General features: G+C 38.3%; 1 protein-coding gene across 2 annotated transcripts; it reads right to left on the reverse strand.

The window, feature by feature from the left end:
* Nucleotides 1–4,812: 4,812 nt before the first annotated feature.
* On the reverse strand, nucleotides 4,813–9,325 carry LOC110878679 (glutamate receptor 3.6). Of its 2 annotated transcripts, none has more exons than XM_022127034.2 (7): nucleotides 9,135–9,325; nucleotides 8,919–9,028; nucleotides 8,413–8,623; nucleotides 6,728–8,327; nucleotides 6,608–6,639; nucleotides 5,847–6,253; nucleotides 4,813–5,451 (listed from the first exon to the last, which is right to left on the reverse strand). In XM_022127034.2, the coding sequence occupies exons 2-7, from the start codon at nucleotides 9,006–9,008 to the stop codon at nucleotides 4,987–4,989; spliced, it is 2,805 nt and encodes a 934-aa protein (XP_021982726.1). In that variant the 5' UTR covers nucleotides 9,009–9,028; nucleotides 9,135–9,325; the 3' UTR covers nucleotides 4,813–4,986. The 2 variants fall into 2 exon arrangements, with proteins under 2 accessions (XP_021982726.1, XP_021982727.1); XM_022127035.2 differs by having other exon boundaries at nucleotides 8,919–9,018; nucleotides 9,135–9,277.
* Between the last annotated feature and the right edge of the window lie 4,728 nt (nucleotides 9,326–14,053).

The following is a 14,053-nucleotide window of genomic DNA, read 5'->3' on the forward strand; positions in this document are numbered from 1 at the left end:
ACACAGCACAGGAAAACTTTTAGATCAAATTTTCCACCTCTTAAAGTAGTTGGTAACTTAGACACAACTGGTTGGGTAGAGTCTGTTAAACAGGTCTTTCATCACCCACAAACAGCTGCGACATGCTAGGACTGTTGTTTCCAGTTGCTAATCCGTAAGCTCTACCACCTGTTACTTCATAGCTGGTCCCCCCCCCCCCCCTATCAGCTCTGCATGAAGAGAAGACAACCTGGACGAAACTAGTGAGTGCTACAAGAATTTTGGGTTACACCAAACATGTTGCTATAGTTGCATGTAATTCTGGTATAAAAGGGTAGAGGTTTCTGTATTGATTTTTGACGCAAAAAAAGGGGCGGGTATGTATTATAAGCCACGAGACACCCATTTTGGTGTGTAAATGATGCCATGCAACAACCCATTGCATCTTTTGTAGTGTGTTATCTGCGAACCGTCACAATGCGGTGATCCCAAGTGCTCTATCAAAACTGCCACATAATTAACGCCCATTGCCTTCAGTCTAGGTCACAATGCACGCGAAAGCGTTGCACCTTCTACTTATAAACCCTTGCAATAGGTTTCACCTCCTATGTGGGATACCAAAAATCTCCAAATTTCATCCCTATAGTTTCATAAGACTTAAAATTATTTTAACTTTTCAATTGTTGAATTGATCTGTCTATAAATGATTCTATACTTATAAATACTAGCTAATTTCTGCAAGATTTCATACTTTTTGGACAATTGTTAGGATTTCCTATTATCAACAGAACCGTTGGCTACATTCATAATCATTGAAGATTTCTTTACCGAAAACAATAATCTCTCTTTTCCCATCTCCTTGGAAGAATTAAGGTTGTCATCGATTTTTCACTAGGTTCATCAAGGTGTTCCCAATATGGGGTTTGTGTTGACTAGAAACACATTTAATGTTAGTTTGTTTGTGGACACTGATAGCAATCATCTTGCAACCCTACATCAATGGTTTTAAAAGAAAGTTCTAAAACACCCTACCGTTTGATGCTATCGTTTTGAATTCATCAAACAGATCCATTTGGGTTTTACTTGAAAGGTGTATTATGATTTGAATCTAATGCATGGGGTGATATAGATTGTATCAACTCTATATATCCATAGTAGTACTAGTATTAGAGCAAACATGGTTCATATATATGCATATACACACACTTGATGGTTTTGATTGGACGAAAACTCTAAAAGACCAAGACGGATTGACTAAAGTGCTTTACATACCCAATCATATTTGTCACCTTAAAAAAGTCTCTTTATCACCTTAAGCATGACCTTATGAAAGGTATAGCGGTTTGATGGCTATATTGCATCTTTAAACTTCTTTAGCATCAAATAACACCCCTCTTTATGTATCCTTGTGGTCCGTCCACTATATGTCTTTCCTTATACGCTGATGATATTATTCTCACGACATACACTGCACTCCTCTTTTCTCATGTCATATCTCGTCTCTCCATTGACCTCCTCATGAATGATCTTGGCCCGTTTTCATATACTTGTCGAGAATTGCGGCTACTCACCCATGCGTTTGGCCTTTATTGTCTTAGATATGTTCGTGGAACATTCTTGTAGGTAAGCTTTAAGCTACCCTCATGAGCTCTATATTCTCTCGTGAGTTATGAATTGTTTAGTTTCCTACACCATAGTGGTCGTACTGCTCAGATGTTTATTCGTCAATGATAATATTGTCACTAATTGTTCCTGGCCTTCCACCATGAGTTGTTCTTCACTCACAAAAGGTTCTCTATAAAAGGCTCTCATTATTCCCACATCCCTATATTTTATTTTCACACTCTTTTTCACTCTATCTCTCACTATATATCTATGTATATATATAGAGAGAGAGATAGAGGGGCGGGGTATGTGAATATTAACTACCCTATAAAACAATTATAAGGGTACGGTCTTCTTTCTAAAGAGATCATCACGTCACAACTTTTCTCTAATGATATTTTACAAGTGTACGAGCGTGAAAGATCTAGTCTAGCCAACCTTCTCTTATCTTGATTTTCAAAATAAGCAGTAATTTGTATATTTTTTAAGTGCAAAAGTTGAGTGAAAGTGTTGTGATTTTTTATAAAACTTAAAATTTTGCAATGTAATTTTTTAGTATTGTAAATTTTTTTTAAATTAATGAAGTATTTTAAGTTTTTAATTTAAAAAAAATAAATAATTGTGTAATGATTGGATGAGGCGTTATTGGGCATTATTTCACTAGGCCACTTTTGCAAAAACGCCCACTTTTACAGAAAACGCCCTAGGGTGGGGACAGTATTCATCAAACCACTACGCATGAATGAGTTTCCATTATATAGAAAATACAATCCCGTAACTTTAGGGATATTTACAAACATAATATTGAACAGAATAATAACCATAAATACATTATCTATTAAAAACATAGATATAAATAAGCATGTTTCAATGGGACATTTGGAACTTTATAAAACATCATAATTATAAATTATAAAAGAAATACAAAAAAAAGTTATGAGTTGGTCGTGTGGCAAATTCTGGTTGGTCTACTTAAAAAAAGAGCAACATGTCATTTTCTTCTATGAGGCTTGGCTAGTTCTGCGATTTTTTTTCTGTATCTGGATCCAAAAGGTTTGGAATCTTGCCATTTTCATCCGGCTAGTTAACTCCATCCAATTTCCTCCGTGAAGTCAAGGGTAATTTCGTCTTTTTACCTATATTATTTTTGTTTTTTTATTTAGTAAGGGCATTTTGAATACTTGTACATAAAATGAAAAAGACTGAATTGTCCTTTAAGTTAACAAAAAAGACAAATGTATCACTGACTTAACGGAGCAAAATGGATGGAGTTAACGAGCCGGATGAAAATGACAAGATTTCAAACCTTTTGAATCCATATGCGGAAAAACAAACCTTTGGGCGAAAGCCGCCAAACCGACTAAACCTCAGGGACAAAAATGACATTCTACTCTTAAAAAAAAAATAAATAAAGTATATGGTTTAAATGGTAAGTCTACTTAAAGTTAAGACCGTGTGGTATGGTGGGGCTTGGGTTGGGGCTTGGGTTGGGCATTTGGTGACACGTGTAAAGGGAGCCCCCCCACCGCCTGGTTACGTGTCCGCGGGGTATGGCGGGGCGTGGGTTGGGCTTGGGTTGGGTGCACCGGTGGCATAAATTAAAAAAAAAATTTACAAAAAATTTAAAAAAAATCACACAACATTTATTAAAAGAACCTACAACTTCATTAAAATTTAAAATTACATAATCCTAAAAATGACATAATTTATAAAAACTAGAATTACGACCCGCCGCAATGCGGCGGGGATTCTTTAGTTATAACTAAGTCGATTTAGGAGGCGCATGTTATGTTGAACCTTTCAAACGGGAAAAAATAGACGATGTAAAAACGTTCACCCACACATGTACGTTGCGTCGTGTTAACTCGCAAAATTTAGAACGAAACATAAAAATGTTAAACAAAAGACGCACGTTTCGATGTGTTTAGTCACAAAATTTTTGAACGAAGCATAATGCGAAAAAATTTGCGGAAAATAAAAATTATAAAGGACCAAAGTTGAAAGTAAAAAAAGTTGTGAGGATAGATTGCAAAAGATAAAAAGTTTTATGTTAAAAGTAAAAAACAAATAGTTTTGCGTTAAAGGTAATTTATGAAATACATTTGAGTGAAAAGTTAAAAAATCATTTTTTTAAAAAACCCTCAAAGCCAAGGTTACGACAATCATATGCATAACCATATGAAATACATTTGAGTGAAAAGTTAAAAAATCATTTTTTTTTAAAACCCTCAAAGCCAAGGTTACAACAACCATACGCATAACCATTTTTTCTTTGGAAAACTCTCAAAGGCAAGATTACAACAAATAAGTAAAAAAAATCAAAGTGGTTAAATCGCAAAAGATGGAAACTTTTGAATTAGAAGTGAAAAATCAAATTAATCAAAGGGGTTAAATTGTATAAGATGAAAACTTTTGAATTAGAAGTGAAAAATAAAATTAATCAAAGGGGTTAAATTAACAAAGATTAAAACTATAAACTTAAATTGTCAAAGATTAAAACTTTAAGGTTAAAAATGAAACAAAGATTAAAACTTTAAACTTAAATTGTGAAAGATTAAAACCTTAGGGTTAAAAAGGAAAATTCCAATTTTTTTTTGAAAATCTCCCAAAGCCAATTGTACAACCTTGATATGCATAAGTTTGTTGCTTCTTTATAAGGTTATAATTACAAATTTGAAATTTTGACCGCCTGACGTGGCGGGGTGAGCAAATAATAGTCCGCCAGCTAGCTTGGCCAAACCGCCCCACGCCCGGCTTGAAAGCCAAGCCCCAAGGGGCCACGCCACAACCCAAGCCCACCCGGGGTGATGCCTTAGACGTTTTACCCCAACCCACACCCAAACCCCCGTCCCATACCCCACGGCCTAAAGTTGAAAGAGCCATATTATAACTTTAAAAGAGAGCTACATGTAAATTCAACTGACAAAGAAAATAGTAAATTTTGTGTGTGCACCAGACCAACATGTGGTTTTAATAGTAATATATAATAAAATAATTTGAAGGGTGACATTCTTGTATTATGTAAACTTTCAACTTTGCCCAAAAAAAGTGTCTTCATATTGTTTTTGGATATTGACTTGAATTGATTTGTTTTGGCCACTTTGGTTGATTTGAATTTTTGGGAGATTGAAATATGAAAAAGTGGTATTTTTATGCGACATTTGTTATAAGATTGAAATGTAGTAATAATGATTTTGTGCTTTAAAGCAAACAAGTAGGCTTAGCTTATATACTACAACACCCTGCAACTCCATTCAACTGTAAAGGTGTATGTATATATATATGTACATGCATTTGAAAGTTGTATCTAATCATTCACGGATATACATACAATCATCTATCTTGTTCAGAGAAAGCATGTTTCTCACATTACGACTAGGAACATTCTCCATCTCGTGACCATTATGGCGTGTCTGAAACCGAGACTCTTCGTGAGCTTCTAGACCCGTTAACAGACAAATCATTTCCGTCAAGGCTTGCACGTGATCTAGCTTCTTCAAGCCTTTTCTGGGTACGAGCTTTAACGGATTCTTGTTTTTCATCAACAAACGAAATGAAGGTTTTAAGGCGTCCTGGTTTGAGGCTCCGTGTAGATGGCTCCAAAAGATCGGGTTTGTGTTTAGCATACTGGTGTATGGTGAGCCCCAAGTATATAAAAAGAGCAATGCAACAAGCTAGCCCACATATGAAAAACAGGCCTTTGAAGCTCTTTAGCTCGAGCCGGTCAACTGCAGTCTTTGCTCCTTGTGAACTACAAGCACTTCGTGTTAGCCACTTGTCGTGGATCCTTTGTAACTCGCCGTTTTCTGACAATTTCAGAATGGCGCTCGATATATCTACTGCAAGAGGAGAGTCCCGCGGAAAGGCCTAGAAGAAATCAACATTTCAGGAAAATTAAGTCCACTAATTTTGACCAAGGATTTCAAGTCGTGTTGGGTTGGCGGGTTGAATCGTTCGAACACGACCCGTATATTTATTAGTGTCCAAAGTATCAACCCTGACCTGACGCATTTAAACTCGTGTAACACGAACACAACCCCTTTAACCCATATATTCAAACGGGTCGTAAACATGTTGTCAACCCAAACACCGCCCGTTTAATTATACAGGTTAAACTAGGTCAACCTGAACACAACCTGTTTATTAAACAGGTTAGATATGACAACCCAAAACCTGGTTATTTTCGTGTCTGTGTCAAGAATTTTCACCGTACTAATAACTCTATATTGAGTTCGAAGTTTAGTAATGATATTTTCACTTACAAATCCCCATCCATTTTTGGTGAATTGTTGCCCAACGATACTGAACTGGCAGCGGGTGGAAAGGAAGAGTTCAATATACGGACGTTCATCAACTACCGCAGCAACACCGCCATTATTAGGACCATCATTTAATGCTTTTTCATAGTCTTCCGGCAAGTTTAGAGGAACAAGTCTAGTTTCCGAAATGCCAAGCTCGTCAACCAGATAGTTTCTGACAAAAGAATTTTGTTGGTAGCCAATGGGATCTTTGATTGACATTAAACTACTGATCCCTTCAATAGGCGAAGAAAGTTTCTGGACCGTCAAGATTGAGGTGAGGCTTGCAGTGTAACTGGAACTGATTATCAAAACCACTAGTAACCACATGATTAGTACGAGTCGACCAAGAGAGCTCATCATGTTCTGTTCTGCATTAACCATGGTTAACTAACATCATACGGTATAAAAGTAAATCATTAACTTAAAGCAATATTTCTTCCCGTTTAATTAATTTGGTCGACTCGCTAACCCGTTTAACACATTTATTACAACCCGTTTGAATCACTCAGATAAATGGGTTACGAGCCCTGTTTGAGTTACATGAATTTTAAGTATGTCCGGGATAAGATTTATGTTTTTGATACGAATAAATATACGGGTCGCGTTCCGGGTCAACGATTCAACCCATCAACTGCATATCATAAAGTCTGTAGAATGCACTGGTTTTAAAAATGGATGGAGGAGTAACAGTTGTTATACCGATATCGTATAGAGTAACTTACTGTGAGAGAAATATAAGGTCGAAAAGCTAAACCTGCCAACAACAAAGCAAAAACTGTTACCATACTATGTAGAATTAGATCAAAATGGGCATCGTATTGAATGTTATGATAGACAATTACCATAAGGTAGTGATGATTTGCTGTTTAGGAGGGCCACGAAATTCATCGTTTATACGATGTTCTAGAATCCAAACAATCGCTCCGACGACAATAAAGAAGAGCCCAGTAACACACCACAATTTCGCAGTGAACGGCCTGAGAAAAGCCCATGTTCCAGAGTTGAGCCTCCTCACTGGTGCCACCACAACCAGCCCCGACTCCGTATATGGCTGCGTAAAATCTGCCATCTGTGTCCGGTTAGTGATGATAGCAATGTCTCCCACAACAGCATCATAGACACCAGCACTTATCAAGCTCACAAGATGGGTAGCATCTGGATCATGATAACCGTCTCCGTATGGATAGAACTTATACGGTACAGCATACGGTAGCAGGTTTACGGCAGAAGTAAATACATCAATGCAGTACCCTTCATACATATCAGTTCCCTTAACTTGGTCCACAAACTCCTTAAAATTAACATGTTTTGGAACACCAATTTTCAACTGATTTCCGTTATGTGGAAAGACCCATCCACGGGGCTTTTTAAGTGTTTCACCAGGCCAAATTACGTTACGCAACGGCTTCGGTGAACTAGTTCTGTTTGGGAGTGTTTCCGGAAGAGTAGTTGAGAGGCGTGAAGAGTTTGACCAATACCCTACTCTCCTAAACCCAGTACCTATTACGTTAATAACTTCAAACGCTGGAGAAATCAGATTTTTATCAGATGTGAACTCAACAGGACCAGTTGTTCCGTTCATTTTGACTTGTAAGATGTTGTTAAGCAACGAGTTCCCTTCGTTAAAGATTCTCAACGAATCAAGATTCAAGAACCCTCCTCGTGAGTCATTCCGTTCAGGATCTTTTGAGAATGAAACGCTTCCACCGTGATTGAAGAAATTGTCAAGAGCACGAGCAAGCAACCAAATGGTATCATATGCATACAGAGAATACGTACTCAAGCCCAATGTCGTCATGTTTTTCCACTCGGTTGCAAACTTGCGTTTAAGTGGTGAATTTTTTATGTATGATCTCAACGTTATAACTCCTTGCATAGAAGAAAAGAATTTCGTAGGATTCACCCACGAGCTTATATCAATGACGGTAGAGAGCCAATTCGTTGTGATCCAAACATACCCCCTATCCATCATGTGAAGATCATGCGCGGCTTGAAGTACGTCTAATCCCCAATTCGCATAAGTGTGAACGACAATAACTCTAGATTCCATTAAAGCAATTTGAAGCAATACTTCTCGTATGTCTGCTCGTCTTGCGTCAGGTTTGATAGGGGCTTTGTGGGAGATCTTACACCTCTTAGTCGCTAATTGGTCTGCTAAGAACGTTATTCCGTTCCTCCCGTGATCATCGTCTATATAAATGGCAACAACTTGTTTCCATTCATAGTAGCCCACTATGTCGGCTATAGCAGCCATTTGGAAAGCATCACTGTGAGTTGTTCGAACAAAGAACGGGTATTGTAGTGAGGATAACGTGGGGTCCGTCGCTGTGAAAGATAGTAGTGGGACTTGGAGCTTGTTCACAACGTGCGAGATCATGTGAGCTAAGACCGACGTTTGCGGTCCTATTATGGCCACACTTTCAGTCTCCAGAGATTGGAAAGCTGTTGCAAAACAAAAGCCACACTATCATAATTCGATGAGCAATAAATGATACAACTTGTTGATTCATATATTAAAAAGGCCTACCCTCCATAATACTAAGAAAGCCGCTAAAATTGGAGTCGTGAACGATTAGTTTCAGCTTAGTGCCTTTAAGTATAGTTGGATCATTGTTCACATTTTCTACAGCAGCCTCTAAACCGATCTTCGCAACCTTCCCTATGATTGTATCGAGAGTCAATATGGACCCAATATTTATTACTTCCGGTCTTGAAGGTATACTAGCATTCCCAGTAATCTGAAATACAATATGAACTACCGTAAAGGAAAGAAAACAGAGTTATACTGTGATCACGAAAATATATAAAAAAATGTTTTTTTAACCGTTAGGAAAAGAAGTTTGGAGCACCTTACCTACCTAGGGATGTTCACTAGCCGAGCCAGAGTCGGCTCGATTGGTTTGTAAACAAACCGACCGAGCTGTCTCCATTTATAAACATCTAAACCAGCCGATTTCGAGCTAGCTTTTTAAAAGCGAGCTTCGAATTACGAGTTATTTGAACATCTAGTATTAACACAAGGGCAACTATTACCTGAGATTTAGCATAGGTCCACCACTGCTGCTTAATGATACATCCATTGAAGAAAGTAATCACTACCAATAACCCCCAAACTGTATTCATAGCCAATAGTCTTTAAAACCCTAATCAGAAAATTCAAAATTTGATGAGAAAAACAAGAAGGGTGAAAGCCGTTGGACTCGAATAAACACAAATTTTGACAAAAAAGATGGGTTTAAAAAAAAAAACCTGGTTCAGGAAAACCGTCGAACACCTTGTGAGCAACTTCAAAAGATGATGAAACATCACCCATCACTCCAAATTCATATAGAAAAGCGGGAGGAATAAACAAAACCAACAATTCTTTTTTTCTTTTTTTTTGCAAGAAAGCCAAAGGAATGGCAGCAGCAGCAGAGGTTGTAGAAATTTCCTACAAATGGAATATGGAATAATTAATTAATTAATAATAATTAATAAAGAGGGCGGGTGGTTGATAGCACATATTAAATGCGTTTACTATACGCGGGCAATTCAACTTCCTCTACTAACAAGTCAACAAAGTCGTATTCTTGTCTAAAGTGATATCAACATTTTATCTTGTGACATGAAGAGTGGCGAAATTTGAGATTTTTTACGGAGGTTTGAAAACGTATATATAAAAAAAAATTATAGAATCAGGGGTCGAAAATATATATACCCAAAAATGTCTATACAGAAATTACATACTCTCAACTACTGAGCGAAAAGTTCGGGGCAGGGGCGCAGGATTTAAGGGGCGGGGAGGGGCGTCCGACCCCCGAACTTTTCGGTCAGTAGTGTTATATATGTACGTTTCGTATATGATTTTGTAGGTATATACGTTTTCGACCTCCGGTTTTATAAAAAAAAATTAGGTATATACGTTTTCGACCCCCCGGATTTAATTTTTTTTTATTTATATAGCCCAAATAAAATATTTAATTAGCCCAAATATTATAGCCTAAATCATTATATTTTGATAGAATACTAGAATGTATATTATATAGCCCAAATCAAATCATTATATAGCCCAACTTAAAAGCCCACCCTATAAAAAAATCCAAATTCGTTTACTTTGGGACATCGACCAGAAGAACATAAGACACAAGCCAGAACTGCAGAAGGGGGAAAAACACAGGTTCCAGAACTGTTCGCCTTCAGCTTCTTGTTCGAGAACAGAAGCCAAAACGCTGCTCGTTGTTGTGGTCTTGTACTCTTGTTCGACTTTTTCAGTCTTCATAAGGTTAAATGTATGTGTTTTTTTATCTTTAGGTTTAATTTAGGGCTACAAATTATGTGATTTAGGTTGAAATTAGGGGTGAAATTGGTCCGAATTTTTGCCCTAAACCTTTTGAATCTTTCTGTAACTATGTCTAATTTTATTTGTTTAATCTTATTGTGATTTGATTTAGATAGAAATTAGAGTTTGAAATTTAGGGTGATTTGTTAACTTGTTTTGTTATTAGATTATGCTATGGGGAAGAATAAAATGATAACTTTTTTTTTAATGTTTGAGAACATTTTTTATTTGATATTAATGTTTGACCCGACCCGACCCGAATCGAATCACCGACGTCCGACCCGAACATACACTCGAAACTATGCGATAGAAATTTTTTTTTAGGTCCGTAACCTTCCGACCCCCTGAACGTTTTTTTCAATCTTCGCCACTGGTTCGGGAGGGTCCCCCTCCCCTGGATATCAACCTTTTATATTTAACTCATATACGATACATGTGTTTATCTATATGGATTAAAGGGTTAGTGCGACATTTTACTAAACTTTGTTTTAAGCTATAAAAAGAACATATTTAAAAGTTACGAATATTGGAATCAGATTCATAATGAGATATTTTGTCACAAAGAGTTATAATTTATTGAGACAATTAATGTAAATTAAATAAAAACATATATTCGAAGCAATTTTCAAGTGGAGAGTATTAGTCCATTCAACTTTCTAACTACTCTTTTTCAAAGAAGTTTTGAAAATTCTTCATCGCATATTAACACGTTTAATTTAAATATGATAGGGACATTCAATTTTTTAAATTATATATTCAAAACTTGAAAAGCTTTTTAAATATCGGAGGTCTTGAAAGATAGAGGTACCAAGTATGAAAATATTTGTTTCTACCTGGATGTTTCAGTTCAGGTATGGCTCACATGTATCAATGCCGGAGAGATAGCTTCGAATGTATAAGGGTCAGACATATGAAGTCCAAATGGACGTTTCAGGTATGGCCCACATGTACCAATGTCGGATAAATAGCTCCGAATGTATAAGGGTCAGACATATATATCACGTCCGAATGGACGAAGAATGGTATTTAAGAACCAAATCGCGTGCCCAATTATTAACAACAATAGCAATCATGAGAAAAGGATCTTACACGCAAGAAATCCTACTAGAAAATACAACCAACTCAAGACAAAACTTATGAACAACAATGTTTTTGGGGAAAAACCAAAGGACTCAAAAGTACAACTTGCTTTTGATGACGAAACCATCTTTACGCTGCCTCCAAATAGGAAAAGGTGAGGTAGTACTTTGGTTTCAATCAACATAAACACCCTAGTAAACACGAAACACTCAATTCAAACATTTCTCTTAAATTAAGAAACAGTTGACTTGAATGCTCCTTCGTGTTATTAAGAGTCAATTACTTTTCAAGTTATTTTCAAAATTGATATCGCGTATAGGCTCAGATAAAGTGTGATATGACCACTTTATACGTACGCTTCTCAGACCATACGGTGTGGGCAGTGACGGACCTAGGATTTTTTTTAATGGGGTCCACTTTTTTCGGTATTCAAAATTTTCATAACAAAACGTTAAAATTTTCGGGTCGGTCGTCGTTCGGTCGGGTCATAGCGAGGTTTGAAGTAGATTTAAAAAAAAACAAGAAAAACAAGCTATACAAGGATTGAACCCATGACCTCTTGTTGGTAAAGTAAGGGATTTACCACGACACCAGGTTCCCTTTTCTTTTAATGGTGTCCACCTAATTGTTTTTATGGGGTCCTTATACAATTTTATATACCGAATCTACTACTTTTTTTTAAAAAAATATTGGGGTCCGGGGACCCCGACCCACTCTATGTGGGTCTGCCCCTGGGTGTGGGTGTGGAAACACAGCGTTGTTGTCAATCCACACCCAAAAAACCACCCCGTGGCCCACGTTGTGCTTGGGGCTTAAGGATTTCCACCTGCGTGAGGGCAAATACGTGGGTGAGGTGGAGGCTCTTGATTGGTGGATGTGGTTTCGGTTTGTTTTGATTGGTTGATGATGACGGGGGCAGCCCAAGACCAAATAAAATGACTTGGACACATTAAAGCTTAAAAGGTTAAAAGGTTCAAAGGTTGGAAATCCGGGAGTTTAAATAAAACAATACGTGAACAGTAGGTAGTCACATCTCTGATTGCTTCACCAAACTCCCCAGCTGCAAAAGTAACACGAGTCCACAGAGCACAACCTTTTATCCGCAGGTCAAAAGGCTTAAACCCCAAAAAGGGCAAAATCCCCACTGCAAGCATGTTCACTAGTCAAATAACTTCCTCTTTGAGCAATGACTTTTCCTATAAATGTGACACTTCATTAAGTGTGAAAAACATTCCAAGATCAGCTCTGATTCCTGGCGAATCTCTGGTCATTGTTCTTGAATACTTGCTTCATGCAAGTCACTTTCTTTCACATTCAACACACACATTCCCTTTGCTCCTACATCCGAAACTGAACACATTTCAGTGGAGGATCTCGAGCAAACAACAAAATTAAACTAGTGAACCTCTCTCCACGTCTTGCAAACGTGGGGGGACCCCACGACCTGCGTTAGGCAAAGTTGAACCCTTCAACCCTTTTGCCTAACCAGCCCAGCTACTATCCTTGGTCTATTATTTGTTGCATCAACAAGTTGGCGCCATCCGTGGGACTACGCCACTAACTTTCTTCAAAAAACCTAGTAGTGTAGCTCCATTCTCTTGAAATTGCCATGTCGGAAAGTGAATCTCCGGGTGAAGTGAATTAGGTTCCAAATACCTCTACCCCAAGCACTAGCCAAGCTCATGTGGCTATACCAACGTCTTTCTCGACACCGGGGAGCACTCCCGAGTTTCTCACTTTCAACACTCCAACTCCATCCAGATTAGGGGTCCCTTCCCCTAATGTCGGTGTCTCTAGTACCCCATCACATGTTGAACTTACCCCTGAGGGGGTCGCCAACAATTTCCTTGAGTTGAGGTCTCTCCTCAACCAATATGTGAGTAGGGAGAGAGACAAGGGAGTGAGGATTCGTTTAGACTATGACGAGCCAGAACCAACACTATCTCCTGGACCTCCCATCCCTCCTTTCGCAAACTCACAACCTCTTGCATCTAGGGATGAGGCTGGTCCCAGTAATCCTCCTCCAAACCCTAACCCGCATCTGTCCGCAATGCCAAATCCCACAACATTTCCTCTCTTTTCGTCCCAACCAGCTACAAACGATGCTCCTTTTGGGCCATGAGCTGACCCTTGACCAGCTCCTACAGTCTCCAGTGACAAGTCTTCCACCCTCAATAGCAACTACATGGGAACAAGCTTTGTCCGTACTCCCTTTGCCACGAAGTGCCGTTATGAGCACTCCTATGAGAGTTAGTTGCCCAGTGGCACCCGGAAGCCTTCAAGGCTTCAACCTTATGCCCCAGATGATGGCCAGCTTCCTGTGGCAACACTTTATTAATTAAGTGCTGGCCACTCAAGGGAACAACAATAACAGCAGCAACATGGGTGCAAGGGTTGAAGAAGATTTGGCCAAGCCTTACAAGCCGAGTAACCTCTCATGCTTCTCACAACAAATAGCCGATTATGATTTTTAAACGAAGATTAAGATGCCATCCCACATCAAAACATATGATGGGACTGAAGACCATCTTCATATCTTTACTAGTGCAGCTAGAATCGAGAAATGGTCGAATGCTGAATGTTGTCTAATGTTCATGCAAACCCTTGTTGGATCAGCTAGATATGGTTCAATGATTTACTTGCTCGAAGCGTTCGAAGCTTTGATGACCTCAGCAAGGGGTTCTTGGCCAATTTCTCCCAGCAGAGGCGATACGTTAAAAATGCTACGGTAATCTTTCAGATAAAACAAAGGGATGATGAAAGTCTCCGA

This window comes from Helianthus annuus, chromosome 9 (genome assembly GCF_002127325.2).
Source record: "Helianthus annuus cultivar XRQ/B chromosome 9, HanXRQr2.0-SUNRISE, whole genome shotgun sequence".
Lineage (NCBI taxonomy): Eukaryota > Viridiplantae > Streptophyta > Magnoliopsida > Asterales > Asteraceae > Helianthus > Helianthus annuus.

What these genes read in the sequence shown, in the direction of transcription:
- LOC110878679 (XM_022127034.2), bottom strand. Translation starts at nt 9,008, where the DNA reads ATGAATACAGTTTGGGGGTTATTGGTAGTGATTACTTTCTTCAATGGA. An exon ending in GGACCTATGCTAAATCTCAG is followed by an intron (nt 8,624 to 8,918) that starts GTAATAGTTGCC and finishes ATTGTATTTCAG; the next exon opens with ATTACTGGGAATGCTAGTAT. An exon ending in CCAAAAATGGATGGGGATTT is followed by an intron (nt 5,452 to 5,846) that starts GTAAGTGAAAAT and finishes GATTTCTTCTAG; the next exon opens with GCCTTTCCGCGGGACTCTCC.